Raw genomic sequence first — 27,344 nt, forward strand, 5'->3', positions numbered from 1 at the left:
GCAGCGCGTCCAGCCGCACTGTAGGCCTTCGCGTTGAGCGAGGATGTTGTCCTACAGGGCTTGGATGGGAGTACGGGGCGACCACGCCAGCAGGTAGGGCTACCGGGGCATAGATGGTACGCAACTGCCCTATAGACCTGAGGAATCGCGCCGTATCCATGGCGCTCTCCGCTGTCGAGGGTGGAGAGAGTGGAGCGGGTGGCACCTAGACGAGCTGAGAGCGGGGTTCTCCACGTAGACGTCAGCTCATCATGCACCTCCGGGAAAAACGGGACCGGGGGATGCGAGACCGCGAACGGTGCGCTGCCCCCAGGAACCAATCATCCAACCGTGAAGGCTGTGGGCAGGACGGAGGGTTCCAGTCCAACCCCACGCTCGCGGCGGCCCGGGAAAGCATGTCGGACATCTGAGCATCGGCCTCAGCCTGAGCCTGCTGGCCCGAAGGCGGCAGTCCAGGGGAGTCCTCTGCATCAGACACCGCACTCTCCGATGCAGGGGCGAGCTCATCTGCTTCGGACTCGGGAGGATAGACGGCCAGGCCGTGAGGCGAGCCGCTATCGCCGCGAGCTTGGACGGGGACCAGCGAGCGTGTTGGGGAACGGGAGGTTCGCGGGGGGCTACCCAGCGAAACCGCACCCGCTGCCGCCCCCAAATCGCCCCCAGCGCCAACCGCATTGGCCTCAATCCCGTGGGAAGAAGGAGCAATGCGGGGTGCAGCTGGGGTGGCTTGCCTTCTGTTGAAAGCAAGCCGCGACCGCAACGTGGTCATGGTCATGTTCTCGCAGTGAGAACATGACCCAGAGGCAAAGGAAATAGCTCTTTTATTGAGAATGTGGGTACCACAGCCCCCGTCAGGGGGTGTGGCAAATGAAAAAACAAAGGATTCTCCTCCTGGCCCTCCACCAGAGCTAACGTCTTCGGCTCTGGGTCGGCTGTCTCAGAAACGCTTGGGGGCCTTCCGGGTCCTAGAGGGGGTTCGTGAGACAGGGGGCGTGCGCCGCCTGTGGGGTGCTCGACGCTGGGGCTGAGAGCTGGGCCCGGGTTGAGGTGGAGCAGGAGCTGGTTTCTTCGCAGGGGGACGCCCTCGGCGGGCAGACGGGGCGGGGCCCGTAGCGGCAGGTCTGCAGCGGGGCATGATGTGACTGATGGCCTCCGTCTGCTTCTTCACCGCGGAGAACTGTTGGGCGAAGTCCTCGACGATGTCGCCGAAAAGGCCAATCTGGGAGACAGGTGCGTCCAGGAAGCGGTTCTTATCAGCCTCACGCATCTCGACCAGGTTGAGTCAAAGATGGCGTTCCTGGACCACTAGGGTGGCCATCGTCTGTCCGAGTGCCTGCGCTGTGGCCTTCGTCGCTCTCAGGGTGAGGTCGGTCGCTGAGCGCAGTTCCTGCAGCACATCAGGATTAGGTCCACCCCGTGCATGTTTCTGAGAGCTTTGGCCTGGTGGACTTGCAGGAGGGCCATCGCATGCAGGGCAGAGGCAGTGCGTCCAGCCGCACTGTAGGCCTTCGTGTTGAGCGAGGATGTTGTCCTACAGGGCTTGGATGGGAGTACGGGGCGACCACGCCAGGAGGTAGGGCTACCGGGGCATAGATGGTACGCAACTGCCCTATCAACCTGGGGAATCGCGCCGTATCCGTGGCGCTCTCCGCTGTCGAGGGTGGAGAGAGTGGAGCGGGTGGCACCTAGACGAGCTGAGAGCGGGGCTCTCCACCTAGACGTCAGCTCATCATGCACCTCCGGGAAAAACGGGACCGGGGGGATGCGAGACCGCGAACGGTGCGCTGCCCCCAGGAACCAACCATCCAACCGTGAAGGCTGTGGGCAGGATGGAGGGTTCCAGTCCAACCCCACGCTCGCGGCGGCCCGGGAAAGCATGTTGGACATCTGAGCATCGGCCTCAGCCTGGGCCTGCTGGCCCGAAGGCGGCAGTCCAGGGGAGTCCTCTGCATCAGACACCGCACTCTCCGATGCAGGGGCGAGCTCATCTGCTTCGGACTCGGGAGGATAGACGGCCAGGCCGTGAGGCGAGCCGCTATCGCCGCGAGCTTGGACGGGGACCAGCGAGCGTGTTGGGGAACGGGAGGTTCGCGGGGGGCTACCCAGCGAAACCGCACCCGCTGCCGCCCCCAAATCGCCCCCAGCGCCAACCGCATTGGCCTCAATCCCGTGGGAAGAAGGAGCAATGCGGGGTGCAGCTGGGGTGGCTTGCCTTCTGTTGAAAGCAAGCCGCGACCGCAACGTGGTCATGGTCATGTTCTCGCAGTGAGAACATGAACCATCCACAAACGCCGACTCGGTGTGATCGCGGCCCAAACACACGAGACAGTGCCTGTGGCCGTCTGAAGCAGAGAGGCTTCTACCGCATCCAGGAACGACACAGGGGCGGAAGGGCATCTTGAAAAAGACGCATCCTGAAAAGGACGTTCAACGCCGCTGTGTTTGCTCTTTTAGAGAAATTTGCTCTTTTAGGGAAATTTGCTCTTTTAATACACAGTGTGTGTGTGTGTGTCTGCGCTGTCGAAGCACTCAGGGGCAACAATGCATGCCGTGCAAAGTAGGAGAAAGCCGCTGTTGTGCGCCGTCAAATCCAACAGCAGGCAGATCGTCAGAGAAATGGGAACGTTCAGGCTTCTGTATTCTCGCAGCAGACTGCAAACAGACCATCGGCTCCGAAGAAATTTTCTGACTAAACTTCCGTATTTGCCCCACTTAAATACCCGTATGCAGGGGCGGGGTATGCAAATACTGACTGCCAACTCTCATTGGCCCTTTTCAATAGGTCAGAGGTGAATATCGGCGCTCAAGAGAGACCCCTAGTGTCGCTTCTCCGACACAACGTGGAGAGAGCGACAGAAGGGGAACCAGATGAGCTATATCCTCATATACAATATCCTTGTGCTGAACTGCCAGTTCTTTGAGCTGCGCTAAGATCAGCCAGTCGTCTATGTAATTCAGAATGGAGCCAGTGCTGCATCCATGCATTTCATGAATGTGCGGGGTGATAGGGCTAGGCCGAATGACGAACCCGATACTGGAAGGCTTCGTCCCCAAAAGCGAACCTCAGGAACTTCCTGTGCTGTGGCAGAATTCCAATATGGAAATATGCGTCCATGAGTTCGATCATGATCAGCCAATCGTAATGTTGGATCTGAGACACGACTGTCTTGACAGTTAGCATCTTGAACTTAAACACCCTGACCGAGCGGTTCAAGCCTCAAAGATCTCAAATCGGACGAACTGCCCGAAGGCTTCCTCATGGCTTTTTGCCTCCTGGAATCTGGAGATAACATATTCATGGCGTCTCCGAAGAGACCGGAAGGCAAAACCGGGGCATCGAGTGGGAAAACTCTGTCCTTATCCTTGATGCCCAAAAGGTTAAGCCATAAATGCCTCTCCATGCTGACTAAAGTGGACATAGACCGACCAGTGGCACGGGCTGTCTGCTTGGTCACATGGAGAGATAAATCTGTGACCCGATGAAGAGCAGGAAAGGCTTCTCCATTGAGCGTTGCACCCGCACTCAGGTCTTTCAGTAGGTCAGCCTGGTACGCCTGTAACACAGCCATGGTGTGCAGTGCAGCACCAGCCTGACCTGCCGCTTGATAAGCCCTCCCCACTAGCATGGAGGTAGTCCTGCATGGCTTAGTGGGGAGACCGGGTTTCTTGAGTGATGATGCCGAACCCCTTGAGAGATAGCCCGCAAGCGTCTCTTCGACCGGCGGCATCATTGAATACCCCCGTGTCTCAGCACCCATGATAGTAGAGTACAAATATGTCGTGAACGTGAACACGGGAAGTATATGGGTTCCTCCATGAGTGAGAAAGTTCATCATGGAGGTCATCAAAGAAAGGAAGGGACTGAAATAGCGTTCCCATTTTTTAAATTTTTTTTAATTTATATATATATATATATATATATATATATAAAATTTATTTTTTGGGCCATCAGACAGAAATCTGTCTTATAGTTTGGAGCTTTTGGGGTGGGGGGTCTCTTGTTCGCGTGGCGAGTCTAGCTGTAGTCTGGCCACAGCCCGAGTAACCACCTCGAGTAATTTCTTAGCCGCTTTATTATTTTGCGTGAAATGTATAGAGGTTCAGCGCCCCTCGTGAAACGAAGGGGCGCTGAGGCGCGCTTCAGCTTACGAGAAGGATCAGCTGGATCTAGGGAGAGAGCGAGCGATAGGGACGGACCCGTCTCTCGCTCCTCTTCCAGATATATGCGAGAACCCCACGATGAAAGAGTGGGCGCTGACTCCCGGAAGTAAGCGAGGCGAGCGCAAAGCATTTCGCCTGAAAGTAGGTTGCAATGCGTGCACTCGCCCTGCACCAACGCGAGAGTAGCATGCTCTTCCCCCAAACAAACAAAACAAAACTCATTGGGGTCATTGTCCATTTGGAAGACCCATTTGTGACCAAGCTTTAACTTCATGGCTGTTGCTTCAATATATCCACATACATTTCCTTCCTCATGAGGACATCTATTTTGTGAAGTGCACTAGTCCCTCGTGCAGCAAAGCACCCCCAAAACATGATGCTGCCACCCCATTGCTTCACAGTTGCGATGGTGTTCTTCGGCTTGCAAGCCTCACTCTTTTTCCTCCAAATATAATGATGGTCATTATAGCCAAAAAGTTGTTTCATCAGACCAGAGAAAATTTCTCCAAAATGTAAGATTTTTTTTCCCATGTGCACTTGAAAACTGTAATCTGGCTTTTTTATGGTGGTTTTGGAGCATTGGCTTCTTCCTTTCTGAGCAGCCTTTCAGGTTATGTCGATGTAGGACTCGTTTTACTGTGGATATAGATGCTTGCTGTTTCCTCCAGCATCTTCACAATGTCCTTTGCTGTTGTTCTGGGATTGATTTGCACTTTACACACAAAACTCCTTTTCATCTCCAGGAGACAGAATGCACCTCCTTCCTGAGCGGTATGATGGCTGCATGGTCCTATGGTGTTTATATGGAAATTGCTCCAAAGGATGAACCAGACTTATTTTTCTGTGGTATTGGCTGATTTTTTTTTTTTTTCATGATGTCAAGCAGAGGCACTGAGTTTGAAAGTAGGCCTTAAAATACATCCACAGGTACACCTCAAATTGACACCAATTAGGCAATTAGCTTCTGGTATACTTGCCTAAAGGCTTGACATTTTCTATAATTTTCCAAGATGCTTAAAGGCACAGTTAATTTGACCCAATGGAATTGTGATATAGTCAATTGAAGGGGAAAAATGTTAATCCCTCTTTGCACTTGAGAGTAATATCTTATATTTCATAATCCTCACTTATTCTTATTATATTAATAAATGTTCTGTTCCTCTTTTGTATGTAAATGTATGTAATCTGAGGGGTGACTGAGGGTCTGGCTCATGTCAGGAGTGCAGTAACAGGGTTTACTCATTTAGCCCAGTCTCTGGAGAATGTGCATTTTATGTTGTATTGCATTTATTCCATTTCTATTTCTATTTGTATTACATAATGAATCATATACCCTATTTAACCATTTGATTATATTGAGGATTGATTAATCACAAGTATGAAAGAGAGAGAGATCGTAGTTATGATTTCTTGTTATTATCTTTGTTTTATGGCTTGTAAAATGAACCATGACTGGACAACACATCTACCTCATGTCATGAATTGAAATGTGAATTTACTTACTTCAACTAGATGAAGCAATAGTGTGACCTCTTTTGCTCCTTTGTGCCATTTTATTTCTCTCTGTGCTCTGTCCTAATGTTCCACAGATTGTGAGGCCCTGCATTCCAGCAAGGTTGGGGAGAAGGCCTCTATTCCAGAGAAGAAGATAACACCTACACATTGCATGTGTAAATAACTCATGTCTCTGAATTATTTATGGTTATTGTGCCCTCTCAAACGTGACTTTGCCATAGTCAAAAACAACTTCCAAGGACTTTAATTGCTCTCCTAGGTACCCCTATGACATAAAGAAATAAGGAGTAGTCATAACTGATATCTAACATTTGATATCTGACCGTAATGGGACAACAAGACAATAAGGATGGGACCTCGATTCATGTTGTGGCTAAAAATTATTGTTTGCACTAAGATAAAAACAGTCCATATTTGTAATATATTAATATGTTTGATGTAGTTGGCCTACCAGAATGCTAGAAATTGTGGTTCGATGACATCTTTAATGTAATTTGCATATGACTCTAATTGCTTTGTAAGATTTGTAAAACTGCACTTCTGATGCCTATTGATATTATAGAGAACAATCAGCAAACTTGCTGTCATTTGATTATTGCTAAACCTGACTATTGTATTCTTCAATACCCCCCCCACACACACACACACACACACACATACACACACTATTAAAAGTGAAACAATCTGTCTGTAAACAATTGTTGTAAAAATTACTTGTGTCATGCACAAAGTAGATGTCCTAAACAACTTGCCAAAACTATAGTTTACTAATATGAAACACAACATAATATTCAAAGATTGATAACTGACAACAAAGTTTTCTCATTTAAACCAATGGGGTTTCTGCCAAAGTGTAAAAATGTGGACGCTTATGGCATGAGAACGGGTTGTGCATTAACTAATGTTAAGATATACAACGTTTGATTTAAAACATTTATTACTATATTGTGTGTTGAAATTAATATTAACCAAGATTTATAAAATCTGTAAAAGTAGTGTTCATTGTTTGTTCATATTAACTTATGTTGTTAACTAATGTTAATGAATGTACCTTCTTGTAAAGTATTGTGATTTTTGTTTTTTTATAAAATTTTTTGCTTTCACTATTTCATTTTAAATAAACAAATGCACCATTTAAAGTACAATTATCTTGTATTCACTAATGATACTGCTTGACATTTCATATGAACTACCATTAAGTTTACTTGCTAATTCAAATCTTTCTTAAAAATTTACTTTTCTTTTACAGAAAAAAATAATGTCATAGTTACAGTACGTCATTATCAAAACAAATCTGACTATCTTTCCCACATTTTTCTCATTCACAGCAGTGCCTATGAAGAGTAGTTTCAAAATTAAATGACGTCTCATTCCCCACTAGCTTATCACTAATAAAACATAATTGATAAAATGGTGAACAGCTCATTTGAGAAGAATGATAAAAGTTAGGCAGTGTGAACTTCTCTGGGCATAAAGTAGTAAGTCAAGAGGCAGGTGTTATAAAACTCAATAAAGTCATTATTCAATTTTGAACTACATTCCTAATTAAAAAGAAGACCAAATTACCATCCACTCATTCTCAGGTGACATAAAATTAAAGGTGCATTGTTGTAAAAGTTAATAATTTTCTTTAAAAAAAAAAAAAAGAGAGAGAGAGAGAAATACATGCTGTAATGCCTATATTAAAAATAAAAAGTAGGGATAATTCTCAGATCTCTATGCGAGCTATGCGAATACTTAAGAATTGCCCAATAGCCTATACACTGTAGTTGGTGCTTTTACAAATACAATTAATATACCTATTTTGCAATGACATTTACTTTCTTATTAAGACACATTAGCGAAGAGCATATCACTTACATTTAGAAAAACATTTGAATTATACATAGTTTGTGATTGCACACTTGGGCCCCATGGATTAGGTACAGTAAAGTGTCCCCTTCCATATTATGTATCATACCTCATTTGCAACCATAGATGAAACACAGACCAAACAATAAATATATACATAAACTTTCCAAATTTGTGGAATGGTTGAGCTTTTCAAACACTCATGATGACCTTTCTTTTCTCTGAAAACTCACAAAGAGGGAGAAAACAGTTTAGCATTATGGCTGCCAAGGTAATTTTTGAGATTTGCTCTTTCTGGAACTCTGAAAGGTTTTAATATTTTATCACATTATGAATTGGGTAAGGAATACAATTACCAAAGTAAATACAATTGTCCCACCATGCAAGAAATTGTGAAAACCCGAACAACACACATCTTACATCCCTCAAGGTGAGGAGCAGAAAATGACTGCACTTAGAGATTTACAAAACTGTAATCCTTGACTTTGCTTTCCAGCATGCCAGTTTAAAGAACCTCCTTTGAGACAGAGTCAGTGTTATAAAGTATCTCTTAACATGTATTGACTCACACTGCTTGCTAAGAAATCTAATACAATTAACAGACCTTGGGGATGGGCTGTACCTGTACTTGTACTGCTCTTATTTTTCAGGCCTGTCTTTTTTGGAATGAAGAATAAAATCTAGGAATTTAATTAATAGAACTATTTTAATTAGATTTGTGTGCTTCAATGCAAATTAGACCCGATTCATTTAACAAAAACATTCTGTCTTTATCTGAAAGCCTTTATTTATTAGGTTAGTGAAATATACTCTTAACTGGTGCATAGTCAGGTACGTTTTGCATTGTCGTTGATTTAATCTAAAATAAAATGTTAATATTTAATATATTAGACCTAAGTTACACAAGCTAATATCAAAACTAGAGCTATGTTACACAAGCTAACATCAATACTAGACAAGAAACAATGGCAAACATGAGGGTTAAAATACATGGACATGGGGAAACATAAGCCAATGAAAAAACAGAACTCTTAACAAGATAACAAGGCGATGAACTAAAACCAATGACAAACTAGATCTGATCACAAAGTAATCAAACAATGAATCAATGAAAACAAGACACATGAACATGGAGGGAAAACAGGACATAACATGACTAGGAAACGGGAACTTAACAAGAATTTCAAAATAAAAGTACACAAACAAAAGACAACAGGGAATGTCACCTCCCTCATCAACAAAGCATTTCTGTCCACAGAACTGCCCCTCACTGGATGTTTTTTTTGTTTTTAGCATCATTCTCTATACACTCTGGAGACTGTTCAGCAGGAGATCAGCAGTTACAGAAATAGTCAAACCAGCCCATCTGGCACCAACAATCATGCCACACTCCAAATCACTGAGATCACATTTTTCCCCATTATGATGGTTGATGTGAACATTAAGTGAAGCTCCTGATCCATATCTGCATAATTTTATGCACATGTACACTGCTGCCACAGGATTGGCTGATTAGGTAATCGTATGGATGACATTAACATCTAAAATGTGTTTCTTTTCCTCTCCTACATGCAGTAGAGTAACAATAACAAATGTATTCTGGGGTTAATGAGTTCACTTTTGTTGGCCAGAGATGAGCGCTTCATCTTTGTGTCTTTGCCCGTCATCTCATGACCAGGTGACACCAGGCAAGTAATTTCAAAACATCAATATAGCATGGTGGTCTCTTTTGACTGTGTGTGTGGGTGTCTTTTGTGGATCTTTGACAGGGAAACCTTGGCAAAAGAAAAGAGAAAATGCGAAATGAATGTTCTTGTGTTAGATGCAGTTCAGTAGGAGAGCAAAGCTGTGTCATAAGCAAATGGAGCTCAGTTTACAATAAGACATAAAAGGGGACAGGGTTTGGATGGTTAGGATGAACTAGTTAGGCCCTGCTAGTAGATGTTGAAAATTACGCAAAAAGCATCTTTCTCCTTTGACCTCAATTCAAAAGTAGCTGTATATTTTGTACAGAATCCTTTTCTTTTTTTTGTAAGCAACATTTACAAATATCTCAAATAGTTAATAACATTATATCATATTAGATTTTGAGAAGTAGATGCTTTGAATAGATTCCTGCGTGCTAACTTTCACATCACAGCTCAGGAAGTAAAGCGAAAGGCTTGGTGCTGTCAGCTTTCTTGTGGTGCCATTCTGTCACACACTCAACGTTGTGTTGATGTAGTGACACTAGGGGTCCCTATACAAAAACGCCACAACAGCTGAACTGTGTTACATGAACTGCTGATGCAGATGCAGGTAAGCTGCTTCATGTGAAATAGCAGATGCATCAGTCTGCACGTAGCCTCCACCAAGGCCCCAAAATGTAGTTTCCCACACCCCTGAGGGGGAGAAGTGGCGTAACTAGCATGGGAGTAGGCCGCACCAACCACAGCCTTTTCTCTCTATGTTTTCTCTCCTCAGAGTATTAGATTTGTCTGGGGCCATCTAACGCTATTATAGGTGCCGAGGAAGATGTTCTTTTCCTTTCCTATTCTTTCAGGGGGAAATGACCCAGTGGAGACCACATCCTGTCTAAAGGGGAGGTAACATGTGACAATACGTCACGTGGGCTCACCAGCCAAACATGGAATAAGCGAGGTGGTTGGTCCTACCTCGAATGGGAGGAGCTCTACAAACACAGGGATCGGGGCAAAGAGTACTCTGCCTAAGAGAGACGCGGGTATGCCGAAAGGGAGACTGTACCGTGGAAAATACATCACAGGGGGTTACCGGAGTAACTAGCACCTGTGGACAACCTATCCCAGTACAGGGCATATTAGTACATGTCTGGGTCTGGCTGCGAATTCCTCCACTGAATTCATGAGCCACAGGGCTAGAGAGGAAGGACTTTCAGGGTTCACAGTATCGTGAACTTGCACAGAAGAAGAAGCACATGTCTTCGCCTCACGGAGGGGAAAGACGATATACACAAACGATACACCCGGCCAGCTGTTCCGTATTCCCAAACTTACCTGTTCGTACCTGACAAAACACAGGACAAAACTGGGTCAACCCAAAGATTGTAAAATCTCACAGAGGTATTGGGTGTTGCCCAGCCTACTGCTCTACAGATGTCTGCTAGAGAGTTGCCATTGGCCAGTGCCCACAAGGATGCCACACTCCTTGTAGAGTGTACTCCTATTCTCAAAGGTGAGGGCATGTCCTGGGCCTGGTATGCCAGAGCGATGTCATCCACGATCCAGTGGACAAGCTTCAGTTTTTAGACAGCGTTCCCTTTCCGCTGTCCGCCGAAGCAGCTGCTCAGAGCGTCTAAAGCTCTGCGTGCGATCCAAGTAGATGCGTAAAGCACGCACTGGACACAACAACGACAGGGCTGGGTCTGCCTCCTCCCGGGGCAGCGCTTGCAGGCTCACCACCTAGGTGTGGCCTAGGAAGTTTCAGACTTCGGGTGCCTCTGAGGAACCTGATGATCAGGTAGTGCTTCCCTTGGGACTTACTCTCCACTGCACCATGGCACATATACCTTCAAGGTGGAGGGGGACAGCCCCAGAGGTCTGGGTGTGGGTGCCAGATGGTTCCCTGTCCCTGAGAGAGGAGGTCCTTCCTCAGGGGATTCTTCCAGTGAGGTGCTCTTGTGAGGTTGTGAGGTCCACAACAGCATCACCTGGCACAACAGCACCGCCTGCCTCAACAGCGCGTCCGCTGTGGCATTGAGGCTGCAACACATGCTTGCCCAGGATCAAGGGCAATAGCCTCCACAGGGAGAGCAGTACAACCAGCAACTCGAGGCGGTTGATGTGCCAACACAGCTGTGGTCCTCGGTTGTCGAGGGGCTCTTGAGGTGTCACCGTGTAAAATTTGGTATCTGTATGACCCCCCCCAGACGTGATTCTAGGGTACATCTCACGTGCAATAATTTTTTTTATTAAAATAGGCTTTCTGTGGACAGAGTGCTTTATTTTAGCAAATTATGCACTGTATTGAACTGCAAGTTTGATAAATACAATATTTGACTGCTCTGGGTGTAAAACAAGTGGTTTACTAGAGAAAAGTCAGCTAGTTAGCTCAGAAGCAGTGTTTTTGCTCAGTCATATAGTTAGTGCCCACCTGCAACTTAATTGACAAGCTCCACGTAGGCTGTCCTTGGACAGATAGTTTTATACAAAATATACATTTTTATGAATTTAAATTGCATAAATGTGTTAAATGTTAAATGTCAATACATTTGAATAAGTGAATGAAATGTCTTTTGTTAATGCATTGTCCATGGAATACCTAACTGAGGCCCATTGAATAAGTCAGAGGTTGGCACTTCCTGTGTCTTCCCAAATCCAGGAACCAATCATCTAGTCGTGAGGGTTCAAGGGAGGGTTCCATTCCAACCCGACACTCGCAGCGGCCCTGGGCAAGCATGGTGGTCAGCTCTGCGTTGGCCTCAGACTGGGCAGACAGACCTGAAGTTGGCAGCGCAGTCGAGTACTCGGCATCTGACATCGCCAGTGCGCTCTACGGAGCAACGATCGAGTATTCTTCCTGCTTGCGAGTCCCGAAATAGACGTTAAGCTGGTCTCATCTCAAAACTCGACAGGGGCAAATGAGCATGCTGGGGAACAGGAGGTCCGCGGGGATTTACCCAGCGAGACTGCGCCCATTGGAATCCCAAAATTGCCTCAAGCGCCAACTGGGCCGGCCTCATACCCGTAGGTAGAAGGCCCAGTGTGGGGCGGCTGGAGTGGCTTTCCCCCAGAGGAAGGACAGCCGCAACCACAACGTTGCCATGGTCATGTTCTCGCAATGAGAACATGAACCATCCTCGAACGCTGCCTCAGTGTGATCGCGACCCAGACCCAGAGGTGGAGAGATAATGACCGCATCCAGGAATCACACAAAGATGGAAAGGAATCTTTAAAAAAATGCATCATTAAAAATAAGATCACGTAATGTGTTGTTCTAAGAGAGGAAATATACTCTTTGCAGAAATATATACTCTTTTCAGCGCTATCGAAGTGCCCAGGGGTGTAATCTGCACTAATTGTGCAGAAAGAGAGAATGCCGCTAGAATGCACCGTATATCCAACAGCATACACTTCTTCAAGATGAATGGACCGGCAGTGGAATTCAGCTCGCTGACACACAACCCCCGGCTCCAAAGAAAAAATCTGAATTAGTGGTTGCAGCCAGCTCCTTTTATACCTGTATGTCTGTGGAATGGCATGCATATTCCACTCTCCAATTCTCATTGGCCTTTTCTCAAAGATCAGAGGTGTTTGGGGCTCCCAAGAATAACCCCTTGTGTCACTACATCGACACAATGTCGAGTGAGTGACAGAAGTGGAACTATTTTTTTTTCCGCTCATCTTGACACACAGAAATACTAAAAACACTAGCAGTCTTAGGCAGCACTCACCGTTTCAGTCATAGTGCTCGTTAAAAAGATGGATCAATGCTTTTCTGAGGAAATAATAGAAAAACAGCATCTGGAGTTATTCACACTAAGTAATGCCAAACCTAGATGTGACGTTCATTATAATGGGCTTGTTTGATTATTTTTACAGGTTTATGTTAATTCAGAGTTGTTAAAGTATTAATAATGATATTTTATACTCGTTAATAAATTATACCCTTATGAAAACGTACCATGGATTTACTGTAGTATTATTTTATTAACCATGACTAGTAACCACATCTCGAGTAACAGTGTTTTTTTCTTTTTGGCATTAATTGAGGTTTTGATACAATTACCCATGGTTTAACCACAGCATTACTGTAGTATCCATATGGTAACTCGGTCTTAGTAATAGTAACCATATAATAATATCTATGCTAACATTTGAGGTTTTATATGTGGCTTATACTAACTAATTTTTAAAAGGTAAACAAAGCAGCTTAGTAATTTTATGTTTAGCCCCATAAATATATATATACACAAAATTAAGTAATAATAAAATAAAAATGTTATGCAAAGAATTCAGTTTAACAGAGGTATCGGTATTGTTATTGATATCGTCGATACTGGACTAAAAGTACTTGGTATCGGATTGAAAAGAAAATAAGTGGTATGTCACCCATCCCTAGTGCCATCAGCCAATCAGAGTTATTGTTATAAGCAGGGATGGCAGCTTTCAAATTCGACTTCTTGGAGCTCTTGTGCCAGCCGAGCAACTGCCATTGAGATGAATGAAAATGATAACAGGTGGCTTTCTCCAGGTATTTCTTGTAGACATCCTCGTAAGATGTGGAAAAGATTTGTGTTTTTGCATATGATTTTTTTCATGAACATAAAACAACAATGAATGTTGTGATGATAAGCATAATATAACTACAGAATATAATTACTGCATAGCAAGGTGACAACCTCCTTTTCCCTGAATGTTTTAGGTTCACAGTTCTGCCTATTTGTCAGAATGGATGTGGTAAATCACTCTTTTCTTTGTAATCAGAAAAAATTGCAATATCACCTCAATGCCTATTTTATGTAATAGTGAATGATTATAGATACAATAATACATTCTTCTTCATTTTATCCTCTAAACTGGCTAAATGTTTGCATTGTTTTCTATGGCCTTTCCATAATGTGAGTGTGCCCCTCCGGAAAACTTTCCTCTGCTGCCCGTGTGCTGCTGGGTTGGAATTACTGTCAGTGGGAGCTCCACTCCTTTGTTGACAGATTTACAGGTGATATATGGGAAATGAAAATGTCAATTTTACTGCCATTTTCCTTGAAACCAGGTTGTCAGAATCTTGAAAGAGCAGCACACCAGTGCATCTGACAACTTATCATAGCCTACTAGCAAATACTTTTCAACTTAATCAGTTATTAGTTCCTTAATATCGAGTTTTCCAATAAATGCCACCATTTGGTGAGTATTTACATCTCAATAGGTAGACAGAGACAAAACAAAGATAAAAATAAATTGGATTTATTTAACCATAGATAACAGTCTGAAAATCAATATACTGTTATAGTCTTATTGTATAATGCTATTGTATTAAGCATTGTAGTCTTATAGTATTATGCTGCCTTAATGTGCTTCTGGAATTATCATAAACATGAGTTCCCCTTCTGTCGCTCTCTCCACGTTGTGTCAGAGAAGTGACACTAGGGGTCTCTCTTGAGCGCCGATATTCACCTCTGGACTATGAAAAAAGGCCAATGAGAGTTGATAACCAGTATTTGCATGTCCCGCCCCCGGACATACGGGTATTTAAGCGGCGCAAATACGGGAGTTCATTCAGAAAATTTCTTCGGAGTCGATGGACGTGCATGAACTCTGCTGCGAGTTACATACCAAGTTCCTGGTTAATCCTCTGACGCTCTGCATGCTGTTGGATCTGACGGCGCATAACAGCGGCTTTCTCTTTCGTGCACGGCTGTGCATTCTTGCCCTGGACGCTCGACAGCGCAGACAACTCGAAAGAGTTATTCTAAAAGAGTAATTTCGCTCTAAAGAGCAAAACACAGCAGCGTTGAACGTCCTTCTCAGGACGTGTCTTTTTAAAGACGATATTTCCGCCCCTGTGTAGTTTCTGGATGTGGTTGATGTCTCCCCACCTCTGACGGTCATAAAAACTGCCTTGCATTCCTGGGTTGCGATCACACGCAGGCAGCATTTTTATGAATGGTCTATGTTTTCAGTGAGAGAACATAGCCATGACAGCATTGCGGTCCTAGGCTTTCTCTTGTAGTGAGAGAAAGCCGCTTCAGCCGCCCCCCGCGCCTCGCCTCCTTCCCACGGGATTGAGGCAGGCGCCGCTGGCGATGAAAACGATCTGGGGACAATGACGGGCTCCGTTTGCCGGGTGAACCCCTCGAAACCCCCCGCCTCCCGGCACGCTTGCTTGTTTCTGTCCGAGCTCGGGATGAGCATTCTCTCCAATGGGTTATGTTTTCAGTGTGAGAACATAGCCGCGGCAGCGTTGCGATCTCTGCTTTCTCTTGTAGTGAGAGAGAGCCATCTCAGCCGCCCCGCCTCGCCTCCTTCCTACGGGATTGAGGCAGGCGCCGTGGCGATGGAGCACGATCTGGGGAGAATAACGGGACGCTTTCGCGGGGAAATCCCCGAAAACCTCCCGCCTCCCTGGCACACTTGCCTGCTTCCCTCGAGCTCGGGATTAGTGCGGTCCGCTTAACGGCCTACCGTCCGGTCCCTCGAGCACCCCAGCATTGGATGATGACATCACCGCTGCATCGGAGAGCGTAACAGTGGCGACGGATGCGGATAACTCGCCTGGGCCGCCACCTTCGAGTCTCCACCCAGTCTGAGCCTGACGCAAGAAGGTCCGCTATGCTTCCCCGGGCTTAATTGGTTCCGCGGGCATGTGCGCCGCTCACAGCCGTGCCCCCCCCGGATTCCTTCCCGGACATGCATGATGAGCTGAGCAAGCCCAGCTTCCTCGCTCCTCCGCTCTCGCTACCCTCGGTGGTAGAACGGTCCCAGACCGCTCCCCCCTGCACGCCACCGGGCCAGGGCACTTCAAAATCTGCACTTGGGTAGTCCTGTTCTTGACGTGCTGCAGGAACTGCACTCGAACAGGCGATGGCCACTCCGTGGTCCAGAAACGCAACGATGGACAGGCAGTACAGGAGGCAGACAAAGCACGCTTTCTCAAACGCCCCCGTCTCCCAGCTCCGTCCATTCGGCGACACCACTTGACGACTTCGCCCAGCAGTCCTCAGTGGTGAAGAAACAGACGAAGGCTATTTTCAAGCAAAAAAAGAATCCTGCCCTGCCGCAAACCTGCCGCCAGGGGCCATGCCCTGTCTGCTCGCCGAGGGCGTCCTCCTGTGGCTTTCAAGAAAGAAAGAAAGTGGTGCTCCGCCTCAACTAACAAGTGAGTGGGCCCAGCTCTCAGCCCCAGTGTTGAGCCCCCCGCAGAAGTTGGACGCCCATCGTCTCACGGACCCCCTTGAGGACCCAGAAGGCTCCCAGGCGCTCCTGAGATGACAGACCCAGAGACCGAGACGTTAGCTCCGGAGCTGGTAAGACCACTCCGTTCCCCGGTGGAGGGCAGGGAGGAGAATTTTTTGTTAAATTCGTTACACTCTATTGTTCTCACGGCACTCTGCTTTCAGGCCTCAACAGTCCCGGCTCCATGGACGCGGTGTCCCCGCCTTCAGCCTCACGACTGTTCCCCGGCCGGCCGGTTCAGATGAGTCCAGAGGACGCCAGCATCAGACCTCCTCCTCAGTCACAAACCCGCCCCCTGCCGGGTGCGCGGAGCAAGGTAAGTGCTTTGAGTTTATTCTCAGCACCGGAGCCTCGGGACGCCACGTTGCCTCCCGACGCCGCATTACCTGTTTCGCACCGCTGTACCCGCCGGGTACGTCCAAAAAACTCGTCCCCTTGGTGCCCCTAGCACGGAGCTTAGAGGCGTGGCTTTCAATGCCCAACCCGTCACGCTGGCTGCACCGGACCATTCGATTCGGTTACGCAATTCAGTTTGCCAGGTCTCCACCCCCCTTCGTGGGCGTACATTTTTCCGCAGCACACGGCCAACATGCCCATTCCCTGCACGAAGAAATTGCCTCCCTTCTATTAAAGGACGCGATAGAGCCTGTCCCCCCAACCGAAACGAAGAAGGGTGTCTACAGCCCTTACTTTGTTGTACCCAAGAAAGGCGGCGGCTTACGACCGATCTTGGACCTGCGAGGTTTCAATAGGACCTTGTCCAAACTCCCGTTCAAAATGCTCACCCAGAAACAAATTCTATCTGGCATCCGGCATCTAGATTGGTTCGCAGCGGTAGACCTGAAGGACGCGTACTTCCACGTCTCAATTTGCCCTCGACATCGACCCTTCCTACGGTTCGCGTTCGACGGCCAGGCATATCAGTACAAAGTCCTCCCCTTCGGCCTGTCTCTGTCCCCTCGCGTTCATACTGGCTCACTCTCGAGAGTTACTATGCGCACAGAGAGACCAGGTGCTCAGGCACCTCAGCCGTTTGGGGCTTCAGGTCAACCGGGAAAAGAGCAAGCTCTCCCCGGTCCAGAGCATCTCTTTTCTCGGTCTGGAGTTAGACTCAGTCTCAATGACAGCACGTCTCTCCAACGAGCGTGCTCAGTCAGTGCTGAAATGCCTCACTTCCTTCAAGCCAGGCGCCGTGGTCCCGCTAAAACGTTTCCAACAGCTCCTGGGGCATATGGCATCCTCCACGGCGGCGCGCTGGGGTTGATGCATATGAGACCACTTCAGCACTGGCTCGGACTTGAATCCCGAGGCGAGCATGGCGCCGCGGCACGCTACAACGTAAAAGTTACTTCTGCCTGCCGCTAAACCTTCAAACCCTGGACAGACCTCTGCTTTCTAAGGGCAGGTGTACCCTTGCAGCAGGTGTCCCGACGCGTTCTGGTCACAACCGACGCTTCCAAATTGGGTCGGGGCGCCGTGTGCAACGGGCACGCAGCTTTAGGCCGGTGGAACCGAAGCCCGCTGCGCTGGCACATCAACTGCCTAGAGCTGCTGGCTGTTTGTCTGGCCCTGCAGAAGTTTCTCCCGTTAACTCGGAACAAACACGTCCTAGTCAGGACACACAGCACCACGGTCGTAGCCTACATAAACCGCCAAGGCGGAGTACGCTCCCCCCACATGTCACAGCTCGCCCGTCGTCTCCTCCTTTGGAGTCAGCAGCGACTGGAGTCACTGCACGCCACTCACATCCCCGGCAACCACAATGTGATAGCGGACGCGCTGTCAAGACAAAGCTTGCCTGGCGGGGAGTGGAGGCTCCACCCCCAGTCGGTCCAGCTGATTTGGGACCGGTTCGGCAAGGCTCAGGTAGACCTCCTCACGACAGCCCCTCCCTGGCGAATTCCCCTGAGGAAGGACCTTCTTTCTCAGGGACGGGGCACGCTCTGGCACCCGCACCCAGACCTCTGGAACCTCCACGTCTGGCCCCTGGACGGGATGAGGAAGATCTAGCCGGTCTACCATCTACCGTCGTAGATACAATCAGCCAAGCCAGAGCCCCCTCTACCAGGCATCTTTACGCCCTAAAGTGAACTGGTGTTCTTCCCGAGCCGAAGACCCGCAGAAGTGTGCAGTTAGGTCAGTGCTCGTGTTTCTTCAGGAGAGGCTGGAGAGGAGGCTGTCCCCCTCCACCCTCAAGGTGTATGTCGCTGCTATCGCGGCCCACCATGACACGGTAGATGGAAAGTCTCTTGGTAAGCACGACTTAATCGTCAGGTTCCTAAAAGGTGCCCGGAGGATAGCTCCCTCCCGGCCTAACCTGTTCCCCTCCTGGGATTTCTCGGTCGTCCTTACGGGACTCCAGAGAACCCCTTCGAGCCGCTTGACTCAGTTGGACTCAGGGCCCTCTCTCTCAAGACCGCCCTGCTGATCGCGCTCGCTTCCATCAAGAGGGTCGGGGACCTGCATGCGTTCTCTGTTAGCGATGCTTGCCTGGAGTTCGGTCCGGCAGACACTTTCGTGATCCTAAGACCGCGACTGGGCTATGTGCCCAAGGTTCCTACCACACCCTTCAGGGATCAGGTAGTGAACCTGCAAGCGCTGCCCCGAGAGGAGGCAGATCCAGCCCTTTCACTGCTGTGTCCAGTACGTGCCTTACGTATCTACCTGGACCGCACAGAGCACTAGGCGCTCTGAGCAGCTCTTCGTCTGCTTTGGGGGACAGCAGAAAGGGAATGCTGTCTCCAAGCAGAGACTCGCCCACTGGGTTGTCGACGCCATTTCCCTGGCTTATCACACCCAGGCCGTGCCCCCCTTTGCGGGTCCGAGCCCACTCCACCAGGAGTGTTAGCGTCCTCATGGGCACTGGCTAGGGGCACTGCCCTAGCAGACATTTGTAGAGCAGCGGGCTGGGCAACACCTAACACTTTCGCGAGATTCTACAATCTCCGAGTTGGGTCAGTATCGTCCCGTGTTCTCTCAGGTACCGAGCCCGTAGAACTCTGTGGCACGCTCACTATCTGACCGGGTGAATCGCTTGCACCTAGCGCCCTTCCCCCTAACCAGGGGAAACAGTGCGCCTTCATTCCCAGGAGATCTCAGGTTTGGGACACTGGTTAATTCCTCCCTAGCCCTCGTGGGTCGCGGAGGAACTCGCCAACCCAAGCCACTGCGGGTACCGCAAGCTACCCTGCACTGGTGTAGGTGCTCCACAGGTAAGGCCTCCTTCGGACTCCCCCTGTGTGTAACGCCACGGTTCTGTCCCCTCTGGCGAGCGGACTCCCGTGCTTCCCTTAGGCAGTCACGGCTGCCTCGGTTGCCGTGCTGTATGTTCCCCCCTCTATAGGCTGGATCCACCACCGCACTGACTTTTCCACATAGGCCCTAAGTCAGGCCTCTGATAGTTTTGCCACTTAAATTTGCCTCCCCTCTCGGGTAGGCGTGGCCTCCGCAGGGTCTTCTCCGCCCTGAATAAGGGCTAAGACCCCCTTCCCTCAAAGTGTGTAAGGGCCCCGGCCTAAGTTGCTCTATGCGAGAAACATAGAGAGAAAAGAGGCCCGGCCAGGCTTGGCCCGTTCCCAGGTTGGCAGCCAGCACCTTGTTCCCCCTTCCAGGGTAACGATAAGGAATCCTGATGGCTTAAATGGGGCATTGGGGAAGGGTACGTGCAGCCTGATACAGTTGGTCGTCCTGCACGTAAGAATACCTGCTCGCTCCTGTATCAGCAGTTCACGTACACGGCTCAGCGTGTGGCGCTTTTATAAGTGGACCCCTAGTGTCGCTTCTCTGACACAACGTGGAGAGAGCGACAGAAGGGGAACGTCTAGGTTACGTATGTAACCTCCGTTCCCCGATGGAGGGAACGAGACGTTGTGTCTCCCCTGCCACGTCGCTGAGCCGAGCCACTGTTGTGGCCGGACCATTTCGGCTCCTCAGAAAAATCCTGAATGAACTCCCGTATTTGCGCCGCTTAAATACCCGTATGTCCGGGGGCGGGACATGCAAATACTGGTTGCCAACTCTCATTGGCCTTTTTTCATAGTCCAGAGGTGAATATCGGCGCTCAAGAGAGACCCCTAGTGTCACTTCTCTGACACAACGTCTCGTTCCCTCCATCGGGGAACGGAGGTTACATACGTAACCTAGACATTTTGTTCTCAAAAGTTGCATATGAATGCCCCTCAAGTCGTAATTATGACTGGGAAACCGGGAAATAATTTGTTACTACTGATTATTGTCAGTGAATATTGAATTTTTTATTTTTGGCATTATTCATTTTTCTAAATGCAGCTATCATATTATCACTTGCTGTTTCTGTCATATACAGTCATCAGTCATCATATTCAGTCATATATATTCAGTATATCAGTAAATATTTGGTGCTCATTTAAAAAAAATTCACAGAGAAAATAGCATGTTTTTGAACAAAATTCCATCATTATCAGTCACTTGGCTAGCATGTTTTACAGTGTCATAATAAGAGTTCCCCAAGAAATATGCATGAATGGTGTCCACCATGCTTCCAACAATAAAGCACTTGAACATGACCTGCTATTATGTCCCCTTTTAGTGGAGTCAGAAATATTGTAATTACAAGTTCCAAACACATGAATGACCAAGCGAAGTCATATTTAGGAGGGGGAAACTCTGAATTTTAAATGATACCCAAGTTTCCAAGTTGGAAGGGACTTGTTGACATTAAAGATGATGGAAACTATTGATTATGCTGAATTATTTAAACTTCTATAATTTATTCCAATCATATAAATCTTTTTATTACTTTAAGCAAATTAATTAACAATATGTGTGGCGGAATGATCCGCCCCTCCGGCTTGTCATTGTTGGCCCTGCCTCTTAGGGCTGCCCTTTAGCCAGGCTCACGACGGGAGTTGGGCAGGAGAGTGAGAAGAGGTGCATAATTAATAAGCCTCTTTTGATAGCGGTGAATGAAGCACACCTGATGTGAATAATGCTTCATCACCGCTGTCTTTAAAATGCAGAGCGCACCTCTTTTCGGGGAGCCGGCTTCAAATCTCCATATGTGCACACACTGGCATCCTTGCACACCCAGGACTAGAGCAGGGAGGGTATGGATGAGGTGATGAGCCATCGGACCCACTCCTTGGACCCCCGGGCCGATTATGGTCCGCATGGAAGATAGTGCGGGAGAGAGAGTTTGTTTACGGGCATGTCCATCATGTGTGTGTTTGTGTATTTTGTTTAAGTTTCTCATTAAACTATTACTTATATTGTAATTAATTATGAACCAGGTGACAAGCCTTACCGCTCTCTCTCTCTCTCCCACACCATCTTCTGCAGTTGGCCTTTATCCCTCTTGGAGGCTTGATAAGCCTGATAAGGGACCGGGTGTGTAGAATCACTACCCGGCCCCACCCTCCGCCCTGCCACAGCCTTGTTCCATATTTTGTTTCCCACTTGAATGTGTGATATATCATTGTAAATAATGCTCAGCTTGGAGGTATGAGCTTCCCAGGTCCACTTGAAGGCAGCATTACATAAGACTTCAGATGTGTGAAGTGTAGGAAAATTCCGATAGCGAAGTGTTTTACACCATTGTAATGGAGCACCACAGTGTTCTCAGATGTATTGACGTGATTAAACCTGCCCTAGAATATAAAATATACCACCATGTGCTATTTTATTTATATATATCTTTGTGCGCTGGACGTGTTAAATATTTTGAACTATTAAGTACTCATTGTGTCTGTTTTTGCACTCAATTCTTCAATACTCAGTTCTCCAGGGTCATCTTTCTTTAGCAGACAATGTCCTGGGTCAAAAATGAAATAACCTTAGACTGTAAATATGTTGCCTGCCTGAATGTTGTGTGTTTATATGTGGTACCACTGACAGAGGAAAAACCTGTGAGACCTGTTACATTCTGTAATGATTACCCTGTCTTGTCTCTCTGTTACCCTCTTGTTTTCCATCTTGTCACTTTTTCACTTAGTTTTCACTTTGTTCCCTTATTTAACTCCATAGTCCACCCTGTCTTGTTTCACTGTTGCCCTCTTGTTTTCCTTATCTCTTTTAGTTGTCACTTTAGTCCCGTATTTGATTCCATAACCCTCTGTTAGCGTTCGTGCTCACTGTTCATTGTTTACACCTGCACTTGTTAATTTGCCTTTGGTTTCTGTTAATCACCTTGTTATCCTGTTTGAGTTCTGTTCTTTCATTGGCCACCTATCCTATGTTTGTGTATTTATACCCCGTGTCTTTGTTCTGTCTTTGTCGATCGTTGTTTGGTGTAAACCCGGTATGTGTTCCCTGCCCAAGTTCTCCGTTTGATCCTTCGTGTTTTAGTTAACTGTTTTATGCTTTATTTCCCCATCGTGGGTTGTTTGTTTGTGTTTCTCTTCTGTTTATTCAAATAAAGCCTCAGCTGCGTTTGGATCCGTAACTCCTCGTCTGCCTCGTTACTCCAACATTACAGAACGATCGACCGCACATGGATCCAGCAGCTATCCGAGCCAAATGTCGGCTGCTCAATTTGCAGCAAGAGCACTACCCGCTCGTAGACCACGCTCGCTACTTCCTCCTCCTGGCCAACGCTACTGACTTCCCGGACTCTGCGCTGATGGTCTTCTTCAGGGATAGCTTAAATCCCTCGCTGAGGGAGCAGGTGCCACAGGCAACGCCCGGCAGCACTCTCCGCGACTACCTGGAGATGACCCTACTAGCGTGCAGCTCACTGCACCCTGTCACACCAGCCCCACCTGTCAGCGAGCCTGCCCCCACGCCAGTCGCCCTCCATGAGCCAGCGCGGCCCAATGCGTCTGCCCGGAGGAGGGAAAGAAGACGGGCTTCCGCCTCCCGGCCCGCGCCAGCCCCGGTCTGCGAGCCTGAGCCCCCGCATGTCACGGTGAGCGAGCTAGAGCCCCCGCGATGTCACGGTGAGCGAGCTAGAGCCCCCGCGATGTCACGGTGAGCGAGCTAGAGCCCCCGCATGTCACGGTGAGCGAGCTAGAGCCCACGCATGTCACGGTGAGCGAGCTAGAGCACCCGCATGTCACTGTGAGCGAGCCTGAATCCTCGCCAACCACGGTAACCCAGCCAGAGCCTGTAGCCTCAGACGTCAATGAGCCAGTGCCGCAAGCCCCAAACGACAATGAGCCAGTGCCGCAAGCCTCGACCGTCCCTGAGCCAGCGCCTGTAGCCTCGACCGTCCCTGAGCCAGCGCCTGTGGCCTCGACCGTCCCTGAGCCAGCGCCTGTGGCCTCGACCGTCCCTGAGCCAGCGCCTGTGGCCTCGACCGTCCCTGAGCCAGCGCCTGTGGCCTCGACCGTCCCTGAGCCAGCGCCTGTGGCCTCGACCGTCCCTGAGCCAGCCTGTGGCCTCGACCGTCCCTGAGCCAGCCTGTGGCCTCGACCGTCCCTGAGCCAGCGCCTGTGGCCTCGACCGTCCCTGAGCCAGCGCCTGTGGCCCCGACCGTCCCTGAGCCAGCGCCTGTGGCCCCGACCGTCCCTGAGCCAGCGCCTGTGGCCCCGACCGTCCCTGAGCCAGCGCCTGTGGCCCCGACCGTCCCTGAGCCAGCGCCTGTGGCCCCGACCGTCCCTGAGCCAGCGCCTGTGGCCCCGACCGTCCCTGAGCCAGCGCCTGTGGCCCCGACCGTCCCTGAGCCAGCGCCTGTGGCCCCGACCGTCCCTGAGCCAGCGCCAGTAGCCCTGACCGTCCAAGAGCCAGTGCCAGTGCCAATGGCCGTGACCGTCCAAGAGCCAGTGCCAGTGCCAATGGCCGTGACCGTCCAAGAGCCAGCGCCTCTCGAGCCTTCCAGGGCTCCTCCTCCCAAGCTTTCCAGAGCTCAGCCATCCGAGTTTCCCGAGCTTTCCAGAGCTCAGCCATCCGAGTTTCCCGAGCTTTCCAGAGCTCAGCCATCCGAAGTTTCCCGAGCTTTCCAGAGCTCAGCCATCCGAGTTTCCGAGCTTTCCAGAGCTCAGCCATCCGAAGTTTCCCGAGCTTTCCAGAGCTCAGCCATCCGAGTTTCCCGAGCTTTCCAGAGCTCAGCCATCCGAGTTTCCCGAGCCTTCCAGAGCTCCGCCTTCCAGAGCTCCGCCTCCCGAGCCTTCCAGAGCTCCGCCTCCCGAGCCTTCCAGAGCTCAGCCTCTCGAGTCTTCCAGGACTCCGCCTCTCGAACCTACCAGGGGTCCGCCTCTCGAGCCTCCCAGGGCTCCACCTCCTGAACCTCTCGAGCCTACCAGGGCTCCGCCCCCTAAGCCTCCTACGGCTCCACCCCCAGAGCCTCCGATTGCTCCGCCTCTCGATCCACTCGAGCCTCTGACGGTTCCGCCCCCAGAGCCTCTTGAGCCTCCTACGGCTCCGCCTCTCGAGCCTCTCGAGCCTTCCAGGGCTCCGCCCCTCAAGCCTCTCGAGCCTTCCAGGGCTCCGCCTCTCGAGCCTTCCAGGGCTCCGCCTCTCGAGCCTTCCAGGGCTCCGCCTCTCGAGCCTTCCAGGGCTCCGCCTCTCGAGCCTTCCAGGGCTCCGCCCCTCGAGCCTCTCGAGCCTTCCAGGGCTCCGCCTCTCAAGCCCCTCGAGCTTCCCAGGGCTCTACCCTTCAAGCCTCTCGAGCCATCCACGGCTCTGCCTTCCGAGCCTCCTCCAGAGCCTCCTACGGCTCCGCCTCCAGCGGCTCCGTCTCCTGAGCCTTCCTTGGCTCCGTCTCCTGTGCCTTCCTCAGCTCCGTCCCCGGAGCCTTCCAGGCCTCCGCCTCAAGAACTGTCTACGGCGCCACCGCCCTCAGCTCCGCCTCCTGAGCCTCCAGAGCCTCCCTCTGCTCCGCCTCCTGAGCTTTCCAGGGCTTCGCCCCCCGAGCCTCCTACGGCTCCGCCTCCAGAGCCTTCTAGGGCTCCGCCTCTAGAACCTCCTTCGGCTCCGCCTCCTGAGCCTCCCTCAGCTCCGCCTTCTGAGCCTTCTACGCCATCGCCTCCCCCGGCTCCACCTCCCGAGCCTCCCTCGGCTCCGCCTCCAGCCTTCCACGCGCCGCCTCCCAAGCCTTCTACGGCTCTGCCCACAGGGTACACCATGGCTCTGCCTGCCTCTGCTCCGCCCCCAGGGTCTCCTGCGGCCCTGCCTATGCCTCCTGCGGCGCCGCCACCCAAGTCTTCGACTGCCCGCCTCAGAGGTCCTCCTTGGCTCCGCCTCACGCGGCTCCGCCAGCTCCCCAGTGGCCACACCTCCCAGGTCCCCTGAACCGGCCATTGGCCCACGACCACCTCCCAGGCCACCGAGCTGGCCTCTGTCCTGTGGCCTCCTCCCAGGCCTCCTGACCCGGTCCCTGTCTTGTGGCCTCCTCCCAGGGCTTCTGACCCTGTTCCCGTCCTGTGGCCTCCACCCAGGCCTCCTGCCCCTGTTCCTGTCCTGAGTCCTCTTCCCTGGCCTCCTGACCCAGTCCCTGCCCAGTGGCCTCCTCCCAGGCCCCCGGTCCCTGTCCTTGCCAAGTGGCCAGCTCCGGGCCATCTAAACCGGCCTCTGTTCTGCGGCCACCTGACCCTGGTCCCTTGACACACCCCCATAGACTGCTTGCCTGCCCTCTCGGCCTCCATGGTCTATCTATCTGCCCTCTCCACCTCCCTGGACTGCCTAATGGCCCCCGCGGACTTCCTGCCTGCCCAGTGTACCCCCCTGGTCCGCCCATGTGCCCACTTGTCTCTGTCTGTTTGCCCCTGGTGCCCTCATTTGGGTTTTTCTTTGTGGGTCTTTTTCGGTCTTTTGTTGTTTTGATCGTCTGGAATCCGATCCTTAAGGGGGCTATGTAATGATTACCCTGTCTTGTCTCTCTGTTACCCTCTTGTTTTCCATCTTGTCACTTTTTCACTTAGTTTTCACTTTGTTCCCTTATTTAACTCCATAGTCCACCCTGTCTTGTTTCACTGTTGCCCTCTTGTTTTCCTTATCTCTTTTAGTTGTCACTTTAGTCCCGTATTTGATTCCATAACCCTCTGTTAGCGTTCGTGCTCACTGTTCATTGTTTACACCTGCACTTGTTAATTTGCCTTTGGTTTCTGTTAATCACCTTGTTATCCTGTTTGAGTTCTGTTCTTTCATTGGCCACCTATCCTATGTTTGTGTATTTATACCCCGTGTCTTTGTTCTGTCTTTGTCGATCGTTGTTTGGTGTAAACCCGGTATGTGTTCCCTGCCCAAGTTCTCCGTTTGATCCTTCGTGTTTTAGTTAACTGTTTTATGCTTTATTTCCCCATCGTGGGTTGTTTGTTTGTGTTTCTCTTCTGTTTATTCAAATAAAGCCTCAGCTGCGTTTGGATTCGTAACTCCTCGTCTGCCTCGTTACTCCAACATTACACATTCATGGCAACTCAAAGCAGTGTCATTTATTTTCTTAACCACATGATGGTCTTAATTCAGGGTATCTGCTTAGTGTACAAAAAGGAACCACAATAGTTAATGTTAAAGTTATTCCATCCCATCTGAAAGAAAGGCCCTCCCTCTTGAACAGATTCCCAAATTACCAATGGAATCAAAGTTTGACTCTTTGACTTCCAGTGAGAAAGACTTCAGCTCTGAGTTGGAGAAGGTTTCCAAAGTAGATTATCTTTGCTCCAGCTACAGTTATGGAGAGTAACCCTTCCTTCAGCAGTCAGCTAGTTCTGTGCAAAGATGTGAGTCTTACATGTGCTTTTGAATATATATATTTTTTAGAATATACATTAAAAAAAATTACTTTAGAAAGGAAACTAGCAATAATTGTATTCTTTTATAAATATTAAAATTTTTGGTTTAATATTGAATAGGAATTATGTATATTTTATTCCCGTGAAAATATTGAGTTGCAATTTCCAATTTTGAAATTTTTAAAAATGAATGATCGCTAAAGAGGATGAGATGGGCAAAGGATCTCTATTTCTTATTTAATTCATGTTAATTTCACTTTTA

At 49.4% G+C, this 27,344-nt stretch overlaps 2 protein-coding genes across 2 annotated transcripts in view; both read left to right on the forward strand.

Annotated features, from left to right (window-relative positions):
• LOC127663229 (uncharacterized) overlaps window positions 1-27,344 on the forward strand; it is a 516,242-nt gene that overhangs the window by 79,201 nt on the left and 409,697 nt on the right. The window lies entirely within an intron of this gene.
• The window catches only part of tnmd (tenomodulin), an 86,475-nt gene continuing 86,064 nt past the window's right edge, over window positions 26,934-27,344 (forward strand). The window contains exon 1 of the mRNA XM_052154755.1: window positions 26,934-27,070. Coding sequence (XP_052010715.1) covers window positions 27,023-27,070 — 48 coding nt within the window. The 5' untranslated portion in view covers window positions 26,934-27,022. The remainder of the gene's footprint in view (window positions 27,071-27,344) is intronic.

Source organism: Xyrauchen texanus, chromosome 23 (assembly GCF_025860055.1).
Source record: "Xyrauchen texanus isolate HMW12.3.18 chromosome 23, RBS_HiC_50CHRs, whole genome shotgun sequence".
Lineage (NCBI taxonomy): Eukaryota > Metazoa > Chordata > Actinopteri > Cypriniformes > Catostomidae > Xyrauchen > Xyrauchen texanus.